Source organism: Taudactylus pleione, unplaced genomic scaffold (assembly GCF_031769625.1).
Source record: "Taudactylus pleione unplaced genomic scaffold, aTauple2 ptg001990l, whole genome shotgun sequence".
Classification (NCBI taxonomy): Eukaryota; Metazoa; Chordata; class Amphibia; order Anura; family Myobatrachidae; genus Taudactylus; species Taudactylus pleione.
In genome coordinates, this window is record NW_028286386.1 from 7,787,958 (window position 1) to 7,809,040 (window position 21,083).

Genomic DNA, 21,083 nt, shown 5'->3' on the forward strand with positions numbered 1-21,083 from the left:
GGAGGTTTTACTGACATCTAGGGATCCAGTCTTTAGACGTCAGAAGGTGACTAAGGATTTTCCTCAGTCTGGGCAACTGACGAATCTCATGTCTGAAGCATGGGTACTCCTGCTAAGCATTTCCATGCTACAATGAATATAACCCCTCGGTACTCATTTGCACCAGCAGAGTGTAACAAGTGGAAGTTCCCCCAACGATAGCGGCTCATATGACCAGAGTGATCAGGAGCGCTACGTTACCCATTCCTGCAGCATCCTCTTTAAAAGAGGTTACAGATGAAAACATTGATTTCAAATTGTCAATTTTTCTATTATCTGGAGCTATTTCCAGACCAGCCAAGGCTATGGAGGATTGGACAAAGTCTCTGGAGGATATATCTGATGCAACCAGAGAGCAGCAGTCTCTTCTCAGCCAGATGTGAGCAGCAGCTGTGTATATGGGGGAAGCGGTTATTGACGCAGGTATTATGGCTTCTAGGGTCTCGGCATACTCAATGGCAGCCCGAAGATCCCTATTGCTAAGGACCTGGAAGGCAGATGCAGGGCCAGAAAGGCTCTAGACTTTTTGCCTTTTGGGGGAAGGTACTGTTTGGACCAGAGTTGGCTGACATAATGACTTCTTTGGTAACACTGAGGTCGGCTGAATTGCCATCTATGTCTACTTCTACGAGGCAGTCGTAATCTCTGTCCTTTCGTCCACAAGGTAGGACAAAGAAACTGTCCTCTGCTAGACAGTCATTCCCTTTGGAAACCGCAGCCCAAGAAATCTTGGTCAGCCAAGTGCCCGGCGTCTAAGCCAGATGGTAAGCCTACTGTCTGATGGCGCGGGCCTACCCCTGGAGAATGTCAGGGTTGGAGGTCGACTTTTACAGTTCACCCAGACTCAGAACCACAGATGCCTGGGTGCGAGAGCTGGCTCTCAGGGTTATGTCATCATGTTCCTGAGGCATCCCCCTCAAAGGTTTGTGGGCACAGTCCTTCCTGCAGACCAAGTTAGAGCTTGCGCCTACCAGGAGTCTGTTGAGGCCCTCCTGAAGTCAGGAGTTATAATCCCCGTTCCTGTGACGCAACAAGGGAGAGGTTTGTTATCCTAATTTATGTTTGGTTCAAAAACCCAATGGGTCACACCGCCCTATCTTGAATCTGAAATCTTTCAACAGTTTCATCAAGGTGCCCAAATTCTGTATGGAAACCCTACGGTCAATTATGTTGGTGTTGGAGCCTGGAGATTTTGCTGGACATACATACAAGACTCATATCTGCATGTCCCGATTGCAAGATCCCACCAACACTTTCTGAGGTTAGCTGTGGATCAGCAACATTATCAATTTCAGGCTCTACCCTTCGGTCTGGCCATAGCCCCTCGGGTATTTACCAAGATAATAGCAGTCATGACTGCTCGTCTCAGGCAGGGAGCCAGGATACTGCCATATCTAGACTGCCTCCTGATATGGGTACAATCTCAGGAGATGTTACAATGTCCTCTACGGATGACCATTGTTTGCTTACAGGAGCACGGGTTGGTAATCAATTGGAAAAAGTTGTTTCTTTCTCCAACTCAGCAGATGGTGCACTTGGGGGCGCTGCTGGACTTTCTGGGACAGAGGAATCTTCTACCAGAGGACAAGATTGTAGCACTACAGGCGCGTGTGCGCAATCTACTTTGCAAGCAAACAGTGTCAGTTCACTTGGCTATGCAAATGCTGGGCTCCATGGTAGCCACATTTGACATGGTGGCTTATGCCCAGTTCCATTCCAGGTCCCTATAGCTGTGGATCCTGGCCCAGTGGGATGGTCAGTATCAACGGATAAAATCTCAGATGATTCGCATCTCATCAGAGGTTCGCCTCTCCCTCGCTTGGTGGCTGGAGACGACTCATTTAAACAAGGGTCACCCGCTATGGATCCCGGAATGGGTACTCCTCACCACAGACGCAAGTCAGCGAGGATGGGGAGCAGTGACGGGTCATCACACCTGTCTGGAAAGGTGGACGGACTGGAAAATTTACCTACCAATAAATATATTGGAGCTTCGAGCAGTGCACAAAGCACTCATACTGGTACAGGACCTCATGCAGGGCTGGCCTGTCCAGGTTCAGTCCGACAATGCGACAGCAGTGGCCTACATCAATCATCAAGGAGGCGCACAAAGTCTGGCAGCCATTAAGGAAGTGGCAAAGATTCTGCTGTGGACAGAAGGCAATCTTCCAGCAATATCTGCAATATTCATCCCAGGTGTTCTCAACTGGGAAGCACACTTCCTAAGTCGCCAGGACATACACGCCGGAGAATGGGCTCTTCATCCGGAAGGGTTTCAACTCCTGGTGGACAAGTAAGGATTACCAGACGTAGACCTCATGGCATCACGTCACAACCACAAGGTCCCCAGGTACGGGTCCAGAACAAGGGACCCCTCAGCCGCCTTCGTGGAGGCTCTAGCGGTGAGAGAGAACTTCAGGTTGACATACCTGTTTCTTCCAATCTCCCTCCTCTCAAGAGTTGTCAAAGTTCAAGCAGGAAGGCGGCAGGATGAAACTAATAGCCCCTGCCTGGCCCAGGAGGCATTGGTTCTCCGATCTGTCATGTCCATCCGTAGACAGTCCACTTCCACTGCCTCTAAGACAGGATTTGCTAATGCAGGGTCCCTGTCTTTACCAGGATCTACCCCGGCTGGCTTTGACTGCATGGCTCTTGAGTCTTCCGTCTTAATAGCCAGGGGTTTTTCCTCTTCTGTGATTCAGGCGATGCTGAGAGCAAGGAAGCCTGCTTCTGCTCGCATCTGTCACAGAATTTGGCATTCATTTTTTTTCTTTGGTGTTCCCACAGAAAATATGACCATAACATGTTCAAGGTATCAAGAGTACTTGCTTTTTTGCATGCTAGATTATACTTAGGTCTTCGCCTGGCTACCTTGGGAGTCCAAGTTTCTGCTTTGACCGGTTGGTCCCAGCGCAAGATTGCCCCTCTGCCGGATGTTTGAACATTCTTACAGGGGGTTCTTCGGCTGCAACTTCCATTTCTCCCACCGGGGGCACTGTGGGATTTGTCTTTGGTTGTTAGGGCACTGCAGTCGCATCCCTTTGAACCCTTGGATAAGGTGGACTGGAGATGGCTGACTGCGAAGGCACTTTTTCTTCTCTCCATCTCTTCAGCTCGCAGAGTTTCTGACTTGGCAGCATTTGTCATGGCGCTCTCCTTATTTGATTTTTCATCAAAATAGAGCTATCCTCCATACCAGGGCGGGCTACCTCCCAAAGGTTGTTTCCCGTTTTCAAATAAATTAGTAAATTGTAGTCCTGCCTTTAAGTTTTCAGACATGTCTACAGGCGAAGCTTTCCTGGATGTGGTTCGAGCCCTTTGTATTTACGTATATTGGACCAGCTCCATCAGGAAATCAGATTCTCTCTTTGTGTTACATGGATTTCACAAGTGAGGTTGTCCAGCAGACAAACAAACTTTGGCTCGCTGGCTTCGAGGTCTGTACACAGGCTGATCTCCCTGTTTCTAACAAGGTGACAGCACATTCCACTCGGTCTGTTGGACCATTGTGAGCAGTAAGACATGGCGCCTCGGCTGTACAGCTGTGCAAGGCAGCCACTTGGTCTTGGGTTAATGTTATCAAGTTTTATACTTTTGATAAGTCTGCCTCCCAGGATGCTTCTTTGGGGCGGCGGATTCTCTCCTCTGCACAGGAGCCTCCCCACTCATAAGGGAACTGCTTTAGGACGTCCCAAAGGTAGATCCTGTGGACCCTATGAAACCCAAAGAAGAAATATAGAATTATGGTTATACGTACCTTTTTGATTCTTTTTCTTCAAGGTCCATAGGGTCCACAGGGCACCCACCCTGATGCACCTGGCCTCAGTTGGGAATCTGTTCTTTAGCCTTATTTCACAGATTCCCTCTTAGTATGTTGAGTGTTTCTTGTGGACGTTGTACTTCCTTCTCCACTCTCCGTCTCTTGCCGTTAGGCTTGGTTACAAACTGAATGCCTGTGGCTGGGGGCGGGGTATATAGGGGGGAGGACCAGTGCATGCTGGGAGCTCCAAAGCTTTTGCTGTTTGGTGCATTGGATGCGATCCAACTACATACCCCAAGGTAGATCCTGTGGACCCTATGGACCTCAAAGAAAAAAAATTAGAAACACAGGTATGTTCTAGCACAATTCTCTGGGGCATGATTTCACTTTGGTTATATATACGTAAATGTTAACGTTTATTTACAGTTGGACAGTCTGTTTTAAAAGACATGAGTAAAGTAAGAAAGCTGAAGCAGTCAGGAGAACCTTTTCTTCAAGATGGCTCATGCATCAATGTTGCTCCGCATTTGCATAAGTGTCGGGAGTGCAGATTGGAACGATATCGAAAATTTAAAGAACCCGATCAGGATGATTCCACTGTGGCTTGTAGATTCTTTCACTTTCGCAGGTATAACACATTCAAGTATTTTGGGTACGATTTGCGCATAACAGTCTTCAAGCAGGGAAAGGCATACTGTCAGCAAGGCAAAAACAGGAACATATTTTAAAAAAAGCAAGTACATCAGCAACAAAAAATAATTTGTAAAATCAAAGTTAAGCCAGGGAACCCAAAAAGAAAATTCCCTGTGTTAAAGAAAATTTAAAAATCATAAATAATTAGTCGGCGGGAATTAATATATTCAAATTTATTCTTTTTTTTTTTTTTCATATTGTTTGAACAATAATAGCATTAAATATTGATTTTTATAATACAATATATAGTCAGCAAATAATAAAAATAAGTTTGTTAAGGCGTTTAAAATGGGTTTGTATTTGATAGATAACGTTGTAATTTGTGAGGTAAAATAAAGCATTTACATTATTCATTCACAGGCCTTATCATAAGCTTTGTTATGGAACATAAAGATTCTTTTACCGGAATGCATTTTATTTATTCCTTCCAATCACTGTTCTGGTTTCAGGCTGATTTTCACCAGGAAAGGAATTCTGCGCGTTGAAGGCTTTTTGAGTCCACAGCAAAGTGATTCAGAAGCAATACGTCTATGGGTTCCCAACTCTGTTCCAGCTGAAGGCATTGACTTAGAGACCTCAAAATATATTCTTGCTAATGTTGGAGATCAGTTTTGTCAGTTGGTTATGTCAGAGAAAGAAGCCATGATGATGGTAGAACCACAACGTAAGTTTTATTAGTATTCCATTTTATATGTCCCCTTGTTTAAAGTGAACGCTATTCCTGAAATTGGCATTCTTGATCATCCTCAGGGGATACTAAGATTCCATAAGAACTTTGTCACTTTAAATAAATGCTAACTTTTTAAGCTACTCCCTTCTCTGTATGCTCTTCCTGCAGGGAACTTTTGTGTGTTAGCTGCCTCAGCATTTTGATATAACTTAATTTATTGTAATGTTTACTTATTACCACTATGGGGGTTACTTAATAGCCTTGCTGAGCTGTGTGTGATTCAAAGTGGTCTGAGGAGGTACCATTCTTGGCACCTCTTACCACTCCCGAAAAGGAAGACCTCTATAGGGGAACCCCTTCACTACTGCTGCAGACAGTAAATGGGACCTCTCGATGCTGTAATGCCAGACGAGTGGCAAAGAGGTATGTAACTTCCCCATCGCGGCACCATAGAGAGAAAAGGTAGATATGCTCTGGACTCCTCATATCCATATAGCAGCAGAGCCATGGCTCAGCATGTGGCCTAACCTTTGTTGTTCCCTGTCTCTCTATGCCACCTTGTTGTTGTACCTGGTTAAATAAACCTAAGACCTGTTTAAGTTGTACCAAGTGTGAACTTACTGCCACCAGCACTTTTGCTGTCCTTAAACCCCTGGCCAAGTGTACTGACTAGTTCTATACATAGAGCAGCAGCAGTAGACAGTCGTCTGGACATCTGCACTGCTGCACCATTACCCCTCCGCGGCGCCGCGACACCAGCCCTCGGCTAGATACTCTTGGCGGGGCTTTGGGGGAACCTAGCTAGCAGGGCTCATCGGACCCCAGACTGCAGTCAGGACTTAAGGGGACAGGTAAGGCGGATCCCCATCTGTGGGGACCCACATCTATGCGCACAGTCTTGCCTCCGATCTCAGGAGACAGACCGGAGGCGCTGATGTGGACACTGGTTTGTCCGGGACTCCACTACACCACCAGGGCATTAGAAACACTGGCGCAGGGCACAGATTAAGGCCAGGGACCCGGTGGTTGATGTCAGTATAGGGGAGAAGGCCCTCTCCCTGCGGCCCCTCCTCCGGCTCAGAGCGCCATTCCACTGCGTGCTTGCCCCCTTTGAGACTCACGGCAGCCATTTTCTGCATTTAGGTCTCCGGGAACGCTTGGTCCGGTCTCCCTGTATACCTCTCCCAAGGGCCAATTTATACAGCGCTATTTCCTACTAGCCACTGCGGTCTGTGTAGTTGAATTTAGTGCCCACTGCAGTTATATTGTATGATCTGCATTGTATGTGACTTGTGCTAACGCTGCTGTCTGTTTATTTAAAAAAAAAAAAAAAAAAAAAAAAAATGAACAAATGTCAGCTTATGCCTTTCCCTTTGTTTCATTATAACCCTGGAATACTGAGGTAAAGTGGGTTTATTGTACCTCACATCTCCCTATATTTGTGAGGGCTATCACATACTATATATATTTGTGTTGCGCACTACTGTGCCATATTGCACTGGATTGCTCACTGCACTGTGCCAGATCGTGTGCTACATTATTCTTGCAGCTGTGCCTGGCAAAGGCAAGAATAGCAAACAGCCTGCTGCTCCCACTCTGGTGTCTTGCAAGTCCTGCTTAGCTTCAGAGAATCTCATTCAAGATGGTCTTTGTGCATCTTGCTATATGGCACCTGGCCCATCAGCCCCTGCGTCATCTCTTCAGGACCTCCCCTGGGCTTCTTTTTCACAGGTGTTGGCAAAAATTGCGGACCAGCTAGCGGTACCTGTGGTAGCTCACCCTATAGGATGACCACAGCAGATACTCCCTGCAAATCCTTTGCCTCCCCCATGGGTAGACATACTTTCTACCTCAGTGCAGAGTCTGACGGATACCTCTACAGCCTTTCAACAGATGCGGCAAAAGGAGGGACCCTTACCTAGTAAACCTATTAAGCATGCTGTGTTATTTTCCCAGTCCACCCAGCTATCAGATTCTGAATTATCATCTGGGGAGGCAGAAGATGCAGACCTTTCTCACTCCCCCTTGGGAGACGAGGAACCCCCCTCTAAATTGAATATACCCGCACTTGTGAGAGCTGTAAAATCTATTCTTCAAATAGAAGTGTCAGAACCCATTCCTAAGGCAAAAGAGCCACTATTTAAATGACAAAAGGTAGTTTTGCCAGTTTCCTCACTCTGATCAGCTATCTGATCATATCAGTGAGGCATGGAATATGCCAAGTAAAAGGTTTCAGCTGCCTAAATGCTTAATTTCCTTTTACCCCTTTCCAGCTACTGATTGCACTTAATGGGAAGTTCCCCCTGCAGTGGATTTCCAGCTGACACGCCTAGCTAAGAACGCTACCTTACCTATCCATACTGCAACCTCCTTAAAGGAGACCACAGATAGAAGGATTGAAGCTTGCCTTACAGGAGCCATTACTCGTCCTGCCAGGGCTACGGCCTGGGTTGCAAAAGGCATTGAGAGTTGGGCAGAGGCCCTAGAAGATACATTTCCCTCTGATGCTTCGAGGGAACAGCTGTCCTATATATCTCACATTAGAGATGCAGCCTCCTATTTAGGTGAAGCAGCATTGGATACTGGTCTCCTAGTTTCCAAGGCATCTTCTACTTCCGTGGTAGCCTGCTGTTTTGTTTGGCTTCGCTCATGGAAGGCAGATTCGCACTCTAAAAAGTCATTGGAGCCTCTGCCTTAATCTGGGGAGATCCAGTTTGGCCCAGAATTGGACAAGATTGTGACCACCTTGGCAGCTTTCAAGATGGCGTTCTTGACTTCTGCATCTACTACGAAGCCTCAGATGTCATCCTTTGGTCCTTTTCGTCCTCAAGGAAAAGCTAAGGTCAGTCCTTTCCAAGTCTGTCAGCATCCACTAAGGCCTCGAAGCCTGGGCTACTAGACATCCACCTACCAAATCTGAGGACAATTCCGGGCCCCTCCTCACAGCGGGGGAAGGGCTGTTATTCTACCCTTTTCTTGGTTCAGAAGTCCACTGGTCTCATCGGTCTATCCTAAACCTAAAGTCTCTGAACAAGTTTCTCAGGGTGCCCAGGTTTCATATGGAAATCCTATGCTCTATATTGTCCTGGCTATGGAGCCCGGGGACTTTATGGTGTCTCTGGACATTCAAGACGCTTACCTTCATGTACCTATAGCGCCAAATCAGCAGTATCTCTGGTTTGCTATATTACAGCAACATTACCAATTTCAAGCTCTGCCTTTTGGGCTTTCTACAGCTCTTTGGGTATATTCCAAGATCATGGCAGTTATTCGTAGTCAAGGGATCAGATCGCTCCCATTCTTGGACGATCTCTTGCTCTTGGCAAGCTCTCCAGAAATTCTTCACTGCCATCTACAAACAACCATTGCCTTTCTACAAACGCACGGTTGGCTGATCAACTGGAAAGTCTCCTCTTACTCCTACTCAAAGAATGGTATATCTGGGAGCCCTCCTGGCCTCTCAGGCTCAGAGAATCTACCTGACAGCAGACAAAATCTCTGCACTGCAGCACCGAGTGCACAGGCTACTCCACAGTTGCTGAGTGTCAATTCACTCTGCAATGCAGACCTTGGGATCCATGGTGTCCATCTTCAACATGGTGGAGTTCACTCAGTTTCACTCCAGGCCCCTACAACACCTGATCCTATCCAGGTGGAATGGGCTGCCCCATCTGCTCAGATCCCAGAGAATAGGCCTATCTCCAGAGGTTCACCTATCCCTCTCCTGGTGGTTACAGATGTCCCACTTAAACAGGGGTCGCCCCTTTTGGATCCCGGACTGGGCTCTCCTCAACACGGACACAAGCCTCCACAGGTGGGGCGCAGCGACTGGCCAGCACTCCTTCCAGGTATTCTTGGACTCCAACCGAGGTGGTCTTATCAATCGATGTCCTGGAACTCCGAGCCATTTACAAAGCCCTCACTCTGGCTCAAGATCTTCTTCATGGCATACCAGTACAAGTACAGTCTGACAACTCCACGGCAGTGAGCTACACCAATCACCAAGGAGGCACTCAAAGCCGGTCAGCAGCGGCAGAAGTGTCCCGCATTCTCACATGGGCCGAATGTCATCTCCCAGCTATCTCGGCAGTGTTCATCCCAGGGATTCTCAATTGGGAAGTGGATTTCCTCAGCCGTCACGATGTGCATCCAAGTGGTCTCTACATCCAGAAGTCTTTCAGCTCCTGGTGGACAAATGGGGTCTACCGGACGTGGACCTCATGGTCTCATGACCCAACAACTAGCTTCCAGTGTACGGACCCACGATGAGGGGACCCGACACATCCTTCGTGGAAGCATTATCTGTGAGGTGGACCTTCCATTTGACATACCTCTTTCTTCCAGTCTCCCATCTGCCCCGGCTTCTTCGGAAGTTCATGCAAAAGGGGTGGGGTGGGGAGGGGGGTGGACCTAGACACCGTGGGTACGCCCGACCTTCAAAGTCTCTCCATAGACGTTCCTCTACGACTTCCTCTGCGACCAGACCTGTTGTCTCAGGGTCCCTGTCTACATCCAGATCTGTCCGTCTATCTTTAACAGCTTGGCTCTTGGTCTCCTAAGGTCTAAAGAGTTCTCTAACTCTGTGGTCCAGAAAATGCTCAGAGCACGTAAACCGGCCTCTGCCAGGATTTATCACCGAATGTGGCATACATATTTCCAGTGGTGTGCTACTAGAAACTATGACCCTCCAGATTTTTATGGTTTCTAGAGTCCTTGTCTGTCTTCAAGCTGCATTGGATCTTGGACTCCGCATAGCCTCTCTGAAAGTACATGTCTCTGCTCTGTCCATCTGGTTCCAGCGCAAATTAGCTCCTCTACCAGATGTTCACACCTTCCTGCAAGGTGTTCTACGAATGCAATCTCCCTTTGTCCCTCCTGTGGCTCCATGGGATTTGTCAGCGGTTCTCCACGCACTTCAGGAATCTCCAATCGAACCCCTGAAGTCAGTAGATGTGAAATGGCTCACTGCGAAGTCTGTCTTCTGGCTATAGCATCTTCCCGTAGGGTATCTGTTTTAGTAGCGCTCTCCTGTCGCTCCCCATTCTTAATCTTTCATCCGGACAGAGCTGTTCTCCGAACACACCCTGGCTTCCTCCCCAAGGTGGTCTCCCGTTTCCACCTTAATGAGGAAATTGTGGTTCCAGCCTTTCAATCACCAGACCTCTCGGCAGGTGAGGCCTCTTTGGATGTGGACTGTACTAGTTCCATCAGGAAATCAGAGTCCCTCTTTGTCCTATATGGATTCCACATGAAGGGATGGCCAACTAACAAACTCTGGCCAAATGGTTTTGCATGGCTATTTCACAGACTTACACGCAGACTGGCCTTCCTGTGCTGGCTACAGTATCTGCTCATTCTACTCGCTCTGTTGGTCCCTCATAGGCAGCCCAATGTGGCGTCTCTGCTGAACCATGCAAGCCACGTGGTCTTCTGTCCACACCTTTCTTAAGTTCTATGCCTTCGATACATTTGCCTTTCAGGTTGCTTCCTTTGGGCGCCGAGTTCTCCTCTCTGCTCAGGAGCGTCTCCACCCTTGAACTGCTTTGGGAAGAAAATTAGTTATGGTAAAACTTAACCCTTGTTAACTTTCTTCGAAGTCCATAGGGTCCACAGGGCACTCGCCCTGACGCACATGGGTTTCTTCTCTTGGTCACTTATTTCCTTCTCTGTGTGAGAATGTGATTCTTCAGTGTACCAGTCTTCCTTCTCTCCAATCCTGCTCCTGCCTTTTGCTTGTTAACAAAACTGCCATGCCTTCAGGCTGTTGGCGGGAAGGACCGGACCATCCTGGGATAGGGAAAAGCTTTGCTGTTGGTTTCTGGTCCTCCAAGTACCACCTACACCCCATTGTCTCCCTGTGGACCCTATGGACTTCGAAGAAAGATAGTTAACAAGGGTAAGTTTTACCATAACACTTCTTTTTGGGTAGACAGGTTCAAGAGGATTTCCACGATATCTGTGCTTATCAGCATGGTACTGGACAAGTTTATGGAATCTATGCACGTCAAAGGTATCTATCTGCGTGTTCCAATCTGAGAAGTCCACCAATGTTGTGTTTTTGTTTTTTTTACCCGCGACAGCTCTGCAGGTTTTTACAAAAATGATGGCTGAGCAGATGTCAGGCAGCCACAAGATTCTTGGTGCATACGTTTAAGTATAATGATTTTACGTTTAAGGACGTCTGTTTTGTCAGGAAGGTGCTGCGCACAGCAACTATCCAGAAACTATCCACCCAATTGAACAGATTTTGGAAGACACTATTGTACAGTGGCACCAAAGGATGATGTTTTAATTCATTGGTGTAAGCTGTGTCCCCAGCCATTGTGAACTGTAGTTATTCTGTTAGCATGTTAACACAGTGGGGAGTGTTGTTTCTCTTGCTTTTTGTGTTTCTTCATGTTTCATCCGGTGCAGCTTGCTTAGATATATAACTGAGCTTCATGTGGATAGAGGCCAGATTTAGCAGTGGATGCAATGTTGATATTTTTGTAGATTGACCGATTTGTTTGCTATTGTGCCTTTGTGAACATCGCACTTTATATGTGCAGCGATTGCAGTGCGATTAGGTTCGTACAGAGGAACCATTCACAGAGTGAGTGTTTGGGGGAGGTAATGGGAGGTGGTTAGAAAAACGCAGGTGTGTCTGCCCATTTACATGATGTTTCATTGGTGTGCATAAATTAGCTATTGCGTTCTCCTTCGTAGCATGAGAGCTCTCTGCTTGTTCCTCTGCGTGTCAGGAGAGCAGCAGTGTTTGTGGCTAGTCGGAATTGACTTATATGCTGCGTGACTGCTGATGAATGCTGATGGTATCAATGTTTACGCTGTTGTCGTCGGACGGATATGGGAAGGCAGCAGTGGGCTTCCCTATGCTAGGGTAAGCCTTTGAAGTATTGGCATATTTCTGCAGCTGCGTTCCATGCTGAATCGCAGCTGCGACTGCATTAGTGTCCACTGCTGAATCAGGCCCAGAAAGAGAAGACGTTGGAACTTTAAAGCTGCATACACACACAACGATGTAAGTAATGAACGATTTTCGTTCAGTTTTTCCCTTGAAAAAGTGAACGAAAATCTTTTTACAAAGTAGTTGGTTTTACTTTATATAATAAACGATTTTCTGTGTGGTGAAGGAAAAATGTTGCAACTTCTATTGAAAATTGTTCAGTTGGCCAGTCTGACTGAACTACAAACTACAATCGACAAACGTGAACACGCATGAACGATAATCATTCGTTTATCATTTTACACTGAACGATTTTTTGAACGATAACGCCGTCGATATAGTTAAATCGTTCAAAAAATCGTGTGTGTACCCACCTTTAAGAAGCTTCAATTTATTTAAAGTCTCAAAATTATGATGGAAACTCTGTGTAACCATAATCCAATGTCCCCCATTGGATTCTGAGAAAATATATGTAAGTATACTGACTAATTCCATTGCTCCCCCTTGAGAAGATTTTATTAACTTGTACATGTCAGCCTGTTGCTTTTACTAAACCTATCTGATTTGATAACTTTGTTCTTTATTTTCACCAATTTTTTCATACAGAAAAGGTTGCCTGGAAGCGAGCAGTTAGAGGCGTTAGGGAGATGTGCGATGTCTGTGAGACTACTCTCTTTAATATTCACTGGGTTTGTCGCAAGTGCGGATTTGGAGTCTGTCTTGATTGTTATCGACTCAGAAAGAACAGGCCTCGCAGAGGTAAGTATTTACACTTCTAATTAAGGTGTTAATACTTGGGGGCTGGACGTTAAGTGAGCATGCTGGGATTTTAAATTCTGCAAATATGTCTGAAAGCATTCTGTTCTCTTGCTACTATTCAGTTTAAGTATGGACTCTTGCATTACTACCTCAAGTGGCGATTTATTCTTAACATTTTTTTTTCCATAGGCCCTTACAGTACATTTAAAGCCTTATTTAGTAGTAGGAGAAATCTAGCAAAAGGCTGCAAATTTGCACCTGAAAAAAACATTTACCACAAGAAATCTTTATATATATATATATATATATATATATATATATATATATATATATATATATATATATATATATATGAAATATCTGAATTTCTCAGATGAAGGCACTCACTTAAAAATTATTGATTTTATTGAGACATTTTTCTTCAAAAAACTTTTAGACGTTAAAGTCAGACACCATATTTGGTTGTGTCGACGTTTCGGTCCAATTTATGACCTTTTTCAAGACTAGTGTCTTTCAAATCACAAGTTTATAGATCTACAAATGAATAAACAAAAAAACATAATAAGTGAAATGGTGACAATGTCTATCTGGCCCCATCCTACAAGATAATGAGCAAATAATCATTACATATGTCGAAATCATATGTATGTTCAACATACTGTATCAGAATCGCTGCCTTTCACAATGAGGATATGGACGTGTTAACATCACCTATAAAGAACAAATGAAGATATATGCAAATATAAATGTACATGTATATACCCATATATGTGAACACATGCATACATGGTCATACAAGCACCTGATGTGAATCTGAAAATACATGAACCTATATATCTACCAAACAGGTGTTCATATATTCAAACACACATATATGTGTGCCAAACAAATAAACACCATCTTATATGACAAAGCACCCAGAGTGCATAACTAAGTGTATACTTATGTGTTTTCTATTTATATACTGTCTGATATTGTTTGGAATTGCTTTAGATAGTTATGCACTCTGGGTGCTTTGTCATATAAGATGGTGTTTATTTGTTTGGCACACATGTGTGTTTGAATATATGAACACCTGTTTGGTAGATATATAGGTTCATGTATTTTCAGATTCACATCAGGTGCTTGTATGACCATGTATGCATGTGTTCACATATATGGGTATATACATGTACATTTATATTTGCATATATCTTCATTTGTTCTTTATAGGTGATGTTAACACGTCCATATCCTCGTTGTGAAAGGCAGCGATTCTGATACAGTATGTTGAACATACATATGATTTCGACGTATGTAATGATTATTTGCTCATTATCTTGTAGGATGGGGCCAGATAGACAGACATTGTCACCATTTCACTTATTATGTTTTTTTGTTTATTCATTTGTAGATCTATAAACTTGTGATTTGAAAGACACTAGTCTTGAAAAAGGTCATAAATTGTACCGAAACGTCGACACAACCAAATATGGTGTCTGACTTTAACGTCTAAAAGTTTTTTGAAGAAAAATGTCTCAATAAAATCAATAAGTTTTAAGTGAGTGCCTTCATCTGAGAAATTCACAGATATTTCTTATATTTTGGAACCCAAGGGTTTGGAGAGCACCCTGAACATATAACTTTTTAAGGTGTGAGTGCAGTATATTGGAATATATATATATATATATATATATATATATAATTTTTTTTGTAATCTTTAAGGGGCCTTTCCATTGGCAGATAAATTTGAACGATATATTGTTCAGTCGTTCACTTTATCTGTCATGGATATGCCCTGAACGCTGACAGATGCGCACTCCCGCGGCCGACAAATTGTGTCTTTCGTCTCTCCAACATGTTGGTCAATTATCGCTTACAGATATTAGAAAGATCTGTCCGGTTATAAGCGACTAACAATATTTTTAATGAAAATTAATAGAAACATACAAAAGAAATCCATTCCATGAATGATGTCATGCAAAATTGTTCGTCGTTCGTAAAAATCTGTCATGTACATGACAGATATCTGTCACCGCAGCCCCAGGAATTTTCAAGGGATAAAACTTTTGTCTTTCATCGTAGAGAAACATCTGCTAATGGATAGGCCCCTTAACAGTTCATGCATATTGGTATTTTTCTTATCATAAGCATCTATTGAAGATTTAAATTCACATTTAATTTTGGTTTTGGGGGGTTTTTTTTTGTTCCCCAGAAGACGACACAGGTGATGAGGAAGTTTTTGCCTGGTTAAAATGTGCTAAAGGACAACCTCATGAACCGGAGAACCTCATGCCAACACAGATTATCCCTGGCACTGGTAAGAAATTCTCGTTTAGTTATTGGGATTTTCTTTAATTGAAATTTAAGGACAAAGAAACCTAAAAATGGATCAAAGCCGCCCACTCTTACTTTCTACTTGTTTTGAAATTGTAAAGTGTATGAAATACCCCATCACAAACAGCTAAGAGGCTGTCTCTAGATGAGGAATAAATGCATACAAGTAGTCATGCTTGTAGAGATCCATAAATATCTACAACGTTAGATTCATGGTCCTGCATCTAAGGGCCGTATTCAATTAGCACCAAAAACTGATGTTTTTTTCCGCCATTGACGAAAACAGCTGATTTTCGACAAAAAATTGGCAAACAGGCGAAAATGGAGAAAAAAAGCTGGAGAAAAGTTTTCTCCATCCCGGGAGAAAAAAAATACAAAACCCCTATTTTTGGCTAAAAATGTGGGGATTTCTTTCAGAACCCTTTGGCCCCCCAATGATAAATGACTGCAAAAAAATGTTTATTAAGTTGCGTACTTTGTCGAAAAACAGGCGCGCAAATTTTTTGGGGAAAGAGTTGGAAATGGTTTTAATGTATTGGGTCTGATGGATGCGTCAATTGTTTTAAACATAGCCAACGGTCACAGCAGGTGATATTTTTAACTGTTTTTAAAATTGCGTTTTTATGCTACAAAATATACTTGCATCTATTTTAATGTACCCCCAATTTCCTGGAAAAAATAGTTTTCTATTATTTTCTATGAGGTTTTTTTTTCCCCCAAGATTTGCACGGCCGTTTTTCGCCAAAGTATGCAACTTACGAAAATTGGGGTAATTTATCATTAGGGGGAGTGTCTAAAGGGTTCTGAAAGAAATCATCAAATTTTTAGCCAAAAATAAGGATTTTACTTTTTTTTTTCTCCTGGTCTGGGATGGAGAACATTTTTCTCCCAGTTTTTTTGCGCCTGTATGCCGTTCTTTTTGGCGAAAAACGGGCGTTTTCGCCAATGGTGAAAAAACTGTTGTTTTCACCGCTAATTGAATACGGCCCTTAGACTGAATTTACTCTGTCCATAGCAGTACAAGCTGGATTGCTCTCCTTTAGGTAGCAGCTTATCAGCAAATGGGACAAATAGCATGCTGAAAAGATTTGACTAGTATCTGCACAATTTATATAATTTAGCTCACTAATAAAAACTGACTGTTACATAGCGTGCATACTGGTTTAATAAAGTAAACGCATTTTAATGTATTTTCTTCTACAGCCCTTTACAGCATTGGAGATATGGTCCATGCAGCAAGAGGGAAATGGGGAATCAAAGCCAACTGTCCATGTATTAACAGACACAGCAAAACTGTTCTGAGACCAGCAGTAACTAATGGCATATCCCAGGTATTTTTGGAGATCTTTATATACAGTATATTACATTTCATTTACTTTTTCTTGTCTTAGTTTTAATGTTTAAAAAAAAAAAATAATTCTTCTACCACCAGTCAATATAATTATTTTATACTTATTGACTAGAAATCTTATGTATCCTAACTGGGAAACTGATGTATTTCTATTTTATGGGGACTCTTCATCTTTATTTTCTTGCAGGTTCTGCAGATGTTGCTTCTGCGTCAGATTCTCAACCTATTATTTTTATTCCTCTGGACAGTTTCTAGGTTTACTATACCACCTATGCTCCTTACATCCTCCCTCAAAGCCAATGTTGCTTATAGAGCCTGCCAGAGGTGTAATGCTAGCACTTTGCCATATTTCCCTCTCTGGAGGAGCACACAAAAATTAGAAAAATGAACCAGGCAAGATGCTCACGGCGGGTCTCTAATTGCATTGATTTCCTGCATGTAACAAGCATTAAAACAATTTGTAAGGCAACTTGCACCTTATTGAATCACCAGCAATACTGTTCATTATCATTCTCATAATGAAGGTTCATTTCATAGTTATGTTTGAAAAATATAATGGCATTTATCTTCATCCTCTTTCTAAATACAAACCAAAAACTTTTAATATGATGGTTGTGAATTTAGCTGCATAGGGGGAAAACTTCCTTTCTGACTCTTAAGGGGGCAATTCAATTAGCAGATTGGCTCGAAATATTTAGTTCTGAAATGGCACGTTGCAGCCAGCAACAGTGATAGTCTTTCCTCATATCCCATAGATGGGCACAGGAAAATGAGCAATGTTGAGTCTACCATAATAGGTGAATATGGGCACAGCCGATCATTCGGCCTGATCGTTTGCACACAACTCCAAAGCTTAATGAATGGCGCAAGTGCCAATCACTTGAGTCAGCATGCATGATTGACACGATGGTCACTATGTTGGTCCGATCCTGTACTTCAGGTGCATACATCAGATCTGCGATGCCTGGAAGCACTTTTTGTCCTTCAGATGCCTCCTGCAGCTTAGAATATATGTACAGCGTGGGCGCAGCTGATGTGTGCATAAGCATATAACTCTGAATCTGACTCTTTGTGGGATGTTCGGCAGCACATCACTACTAATACCCCTTTTACCCCAACATCCCGGGTCTGACCTGGGATTTGGAACACTGTTCAGACCCAGGACAGACCCCAAGCACATTGCGGCTTAGTCCCAGGTTTGGTGCAGTGTTAACTTTTCTGGTGCTAGCGGTGAGTCGGATGACCCGGGTCCCCCGATTTTATACTGCCCCGCAACCCAGGTCCAACCCTGCTCACTACGCGGGTGTTGGATTGCTGGGTCACTGGACCCATGTTATTGATCGAGGACCAGTTTACTCTGAGCCGCAACCTCAAGTTGGCATGGCAATAACCCGGGTTATTTGGCCTGTGTAAAAAAGGTGTAATTGAACCTGTCCCTAAACAACCAACAAGGGAAAATTAAACCTATAAGAAGGGACTGATGAATGGTTACTGCAGCTGCAGTAAGGAGAATTGTATACAATTAAATCATGTTCCTTCATTTTTGCAAGTCATCACTCTGTATTTTTTAACAAAAACATAGTATCTTCATTTGAATTAATGAATTGACTCTGTTTCCCTTCTGCTTAGCTGCCAAGTGCAAATACTACTCCTACATGTGAGGCAACTATTTCATCCACTACAGAGCAAGCAAGTGAAAATGACATTAAAACAGAGGACATATTGAAAGCGAATACTGCTGACAGTATAACAGAGGACTCCATGGCTGAACCAAATAATTTTCAAAACAGCACAGACAACAAAAACAGACAGCAGTCCCCAGAATCCACTCCCTCCTCTGCTTTGCATTGGCTGGCAGACCTGGCAGCACAGAAAGCAAAAGAGGAGACAAAAGGTAGCAGATGTGTATAGTGTTCTGTCTTGTATCACATGGCATATTTTACTGAAGTCAACTGCATGTATACTAGCCAAGTCTTCTGCAAATATTTGGTTGCATAATGTAAATTCTTTGTATTTAGCCTGTTCTGAGATTGTTGTATTTAGCCTGTTCTGAGATTGTTGTATTTAGCCTGTTCTGAGATTGTTGTATTTAGCCTGTTCTGAAATTGTTGTATTTAGCCTGTTCTGAAATTGTTGTATTTAGCCTGTTCTGAGATTGTTGTATTTAGCCTGTTCTGAGATTGTTGTATTTAGCCTGTTCTGAAATTGTTGTATTTAGCCTGTTCTGAGATTGTTGTATTTAGCCTGTTCTGAGATTGTTGTATTTAGCCTGTTCTGAGATTGTTGTATTTAGCCTGTTCTGAGATTGTTGTATTTAGCCTGTTCTGAAATTGTTGTATTTAGCCTGTTCTGAAATTGTTGTTTTGCGCCCTGTGGAGCGGTGCTTCTAGAATGACAATTATGTTCTATTGTAAATAGGTTTTTATTGTCCTTCCATGCTTCATGCCATGCTTAGAGATTCCATGTCTTAAAACCTTTAGTTAGAAGAGTTTACTGTCTTTAATTACTTTCTGAACCGTAGATCTACCTATTTTAATTGGTTATTCCTTATTCATATATTTAATATTGTTACTTTACCCTGTACAAATGAAATTATTGTCATGATTTATTAATCAACTGTTTTAACTACTTTTAGATCCTAGTTCAATGAAGTCAGTACAACCTAAAGACTCAAATTCTTCATTTGGTTTGGATTCCTTTAATTCAAGTATTAAGACATCCTCATCTCCAAAACTTTTCAATAGCCTTTTACTAGGCCCAACTGCCTCCAACACCAAGACTGAAGGAACCAGTTTGAGAGATTTGCTTCACTCTGGGTCTGGTAAACTTTCTCAAGGAAATATGGAGACAGGAGTCCCATTTCCACCAGTCTTCAATTCTGCAGTAAGTATTTCTCATCACTAAATGTATCACTGATTGCTTGTGATGTTTAAGATAACGAATATGGACCTTTCATCTACAAATATATCTCTGGATCTAAATGGTGGGTTTTCAGAGAGGCTGAATTTCAACAGGTTTTCAAAGCCGCCAGTTGTCGGTGGCTTTGACCGCAGGATTTAAAGCGACAATTGCAATAAATTCAGAATAAGCCTGATTTAGCATGTATTACTGTTGGCGTTTTAAATTCAGCTGTCAAAGGTGACAAAAATCTGCGTTCGTGTAAATCTGCGGTTTGGTAAATATAAGCCAGAGTGTCAATCAAACACACTTTTCAGGTAGAATGGCAGCAACTGTCTTCTTAAACTGTTTTTCTTCTTCAGGGTCCATAGGGCTCCACAGGGAGACATTGGGGAGTAGGTAGTAACTGGAGGACCAGACACCAACAACAAAGCTTTTCAATCCCAGGATGCTCCGGTCCTTCCCCCTATATCCCACCCACAGCCTGAGGGCAACTCAGTTTCGTTGGTGTCCGGCAGGAGCTGGATCACCATTATAACAGAGGGCTCCAGTAAGCAGCCCAAGCTTTTATTTTATGCAAGCAAGTCTCCGGGAACGCTGGGTCCAGTCTCCCTGTATACCTCTCCCACGGGCCAGGTCATACTGTGATATATCCTACCAGCCACTGCGGTCTGTTTAGTTTATTTTAGTGCCCCAAAATGCAGACATGTAATGTTTTTCTGCATTTGTGTGTGACTTGTGCTAGCGCTAAGCTCTACTTTCTATACTGTCAGCTTATACTTTTCCCTTTATTCTACTATACCCTGACATACTAAGGTATAGGGGGCTCATTGTACCTCACATCTCCTATATAATTGTGAGGGCTATCACATACTATATAGCGTGGTTGCGCACTACACTGTGCCATATTATACATACTGCAGGCTGTTCACTGCACTGTATCATACTGTGTATTCTATTATTCTTGTGGCTATGTCTGGCAGAGGAAAGAATAACAAGCAGCCTGACGCTGCTGCTCTTACTCTGGTGTCTTGGAAGTCCTGCTCAGTGGGCTTAACCCCAGAGGACCTCATTCAGGATGGTCTTTGTACTAATTGTTACACAGCCCCAGGCCTCTCAGCCTCGGTGTCTCTTCCTCAGGACCCACCCTGGGCTGCATTTTCACAGATTCTGGCAAAACTTGCGGACCACATAGCAGTTCCTGTGGTGGCTCCCCCTGTGGGATGGCCACAGCAGGTAGTCCCTGCAAATCCTTTGTCTTCCCATGGGTAGACGTACTGTCTACCTCAGTACAGAGTTAGCCTTACCTAATAAACTTGCTGTGCTATCTCCCCAGTCCACACAGTTATCTGATTCTGATATATCTGGGGGAGGCAGAAGACTCAGACCTTTCTCACCCAGGAGACGAGGAACCACCATCTAAATTAAATATACCTGCACTTGTGAGAGCTGTAAAATCTATTTTACAAATAGAAAAGGATCAACCCGCTCCTAAGAAAAAACACGCACTTTTTAAACGTCAAATGTAGTTTTACCAGAGTTTCCTCACTCTGACCAGCTGTCTCATCACATGAGTGAAGCTTGGAATATACCCTGTAAAAGGTTTAAAATTCCAAAACTGTTCAGTTCCTTTTACCCTCTTCCAGTTACTGAT

At 43.4% G+C, this 21,083-nt stretch overlaps 1 protein-coding gene across 1 annotated transcript in view; it reads left to right on the forward strand.

The window, feature by feature from the left end:
- Positions 1-21,083, forward strand: part of KDM3B (lysine demethylase 3B) — a 121,741-nt gene that overhangs the window by 52,657 nt on the left and 48,001 nt on the right. Inside the window, exons 9-15 of the mRNA XM_088465514.1 lie at positions 4,226-4,427; positions 4,942-5,156; positions 12,712-12,864; positions 15,059-15,163; positions 16,384-16,511; positions 18,161-18,425; positions 19,167-19,414. Of these exons, the coding sequence (XP_088321640.1) occupies positions 4,226-4,427; positions 4,942-5,156; positions 12,712-12,864; positions 15,059-15,163; positions 16,384-16,511; positions 18,161-18,425; positions 19,167-19,414 (1,316 nt within the window). The remainder of the gene's footprint in view (positions 1-4,225; positions 4,428-4,941; positions 5,157-12,711; positions 12,865-15,058; positions 15,164-16,383; positions 16,512-18,160; positions 18,426-19,166; positions 19,415-21,083) is intronic.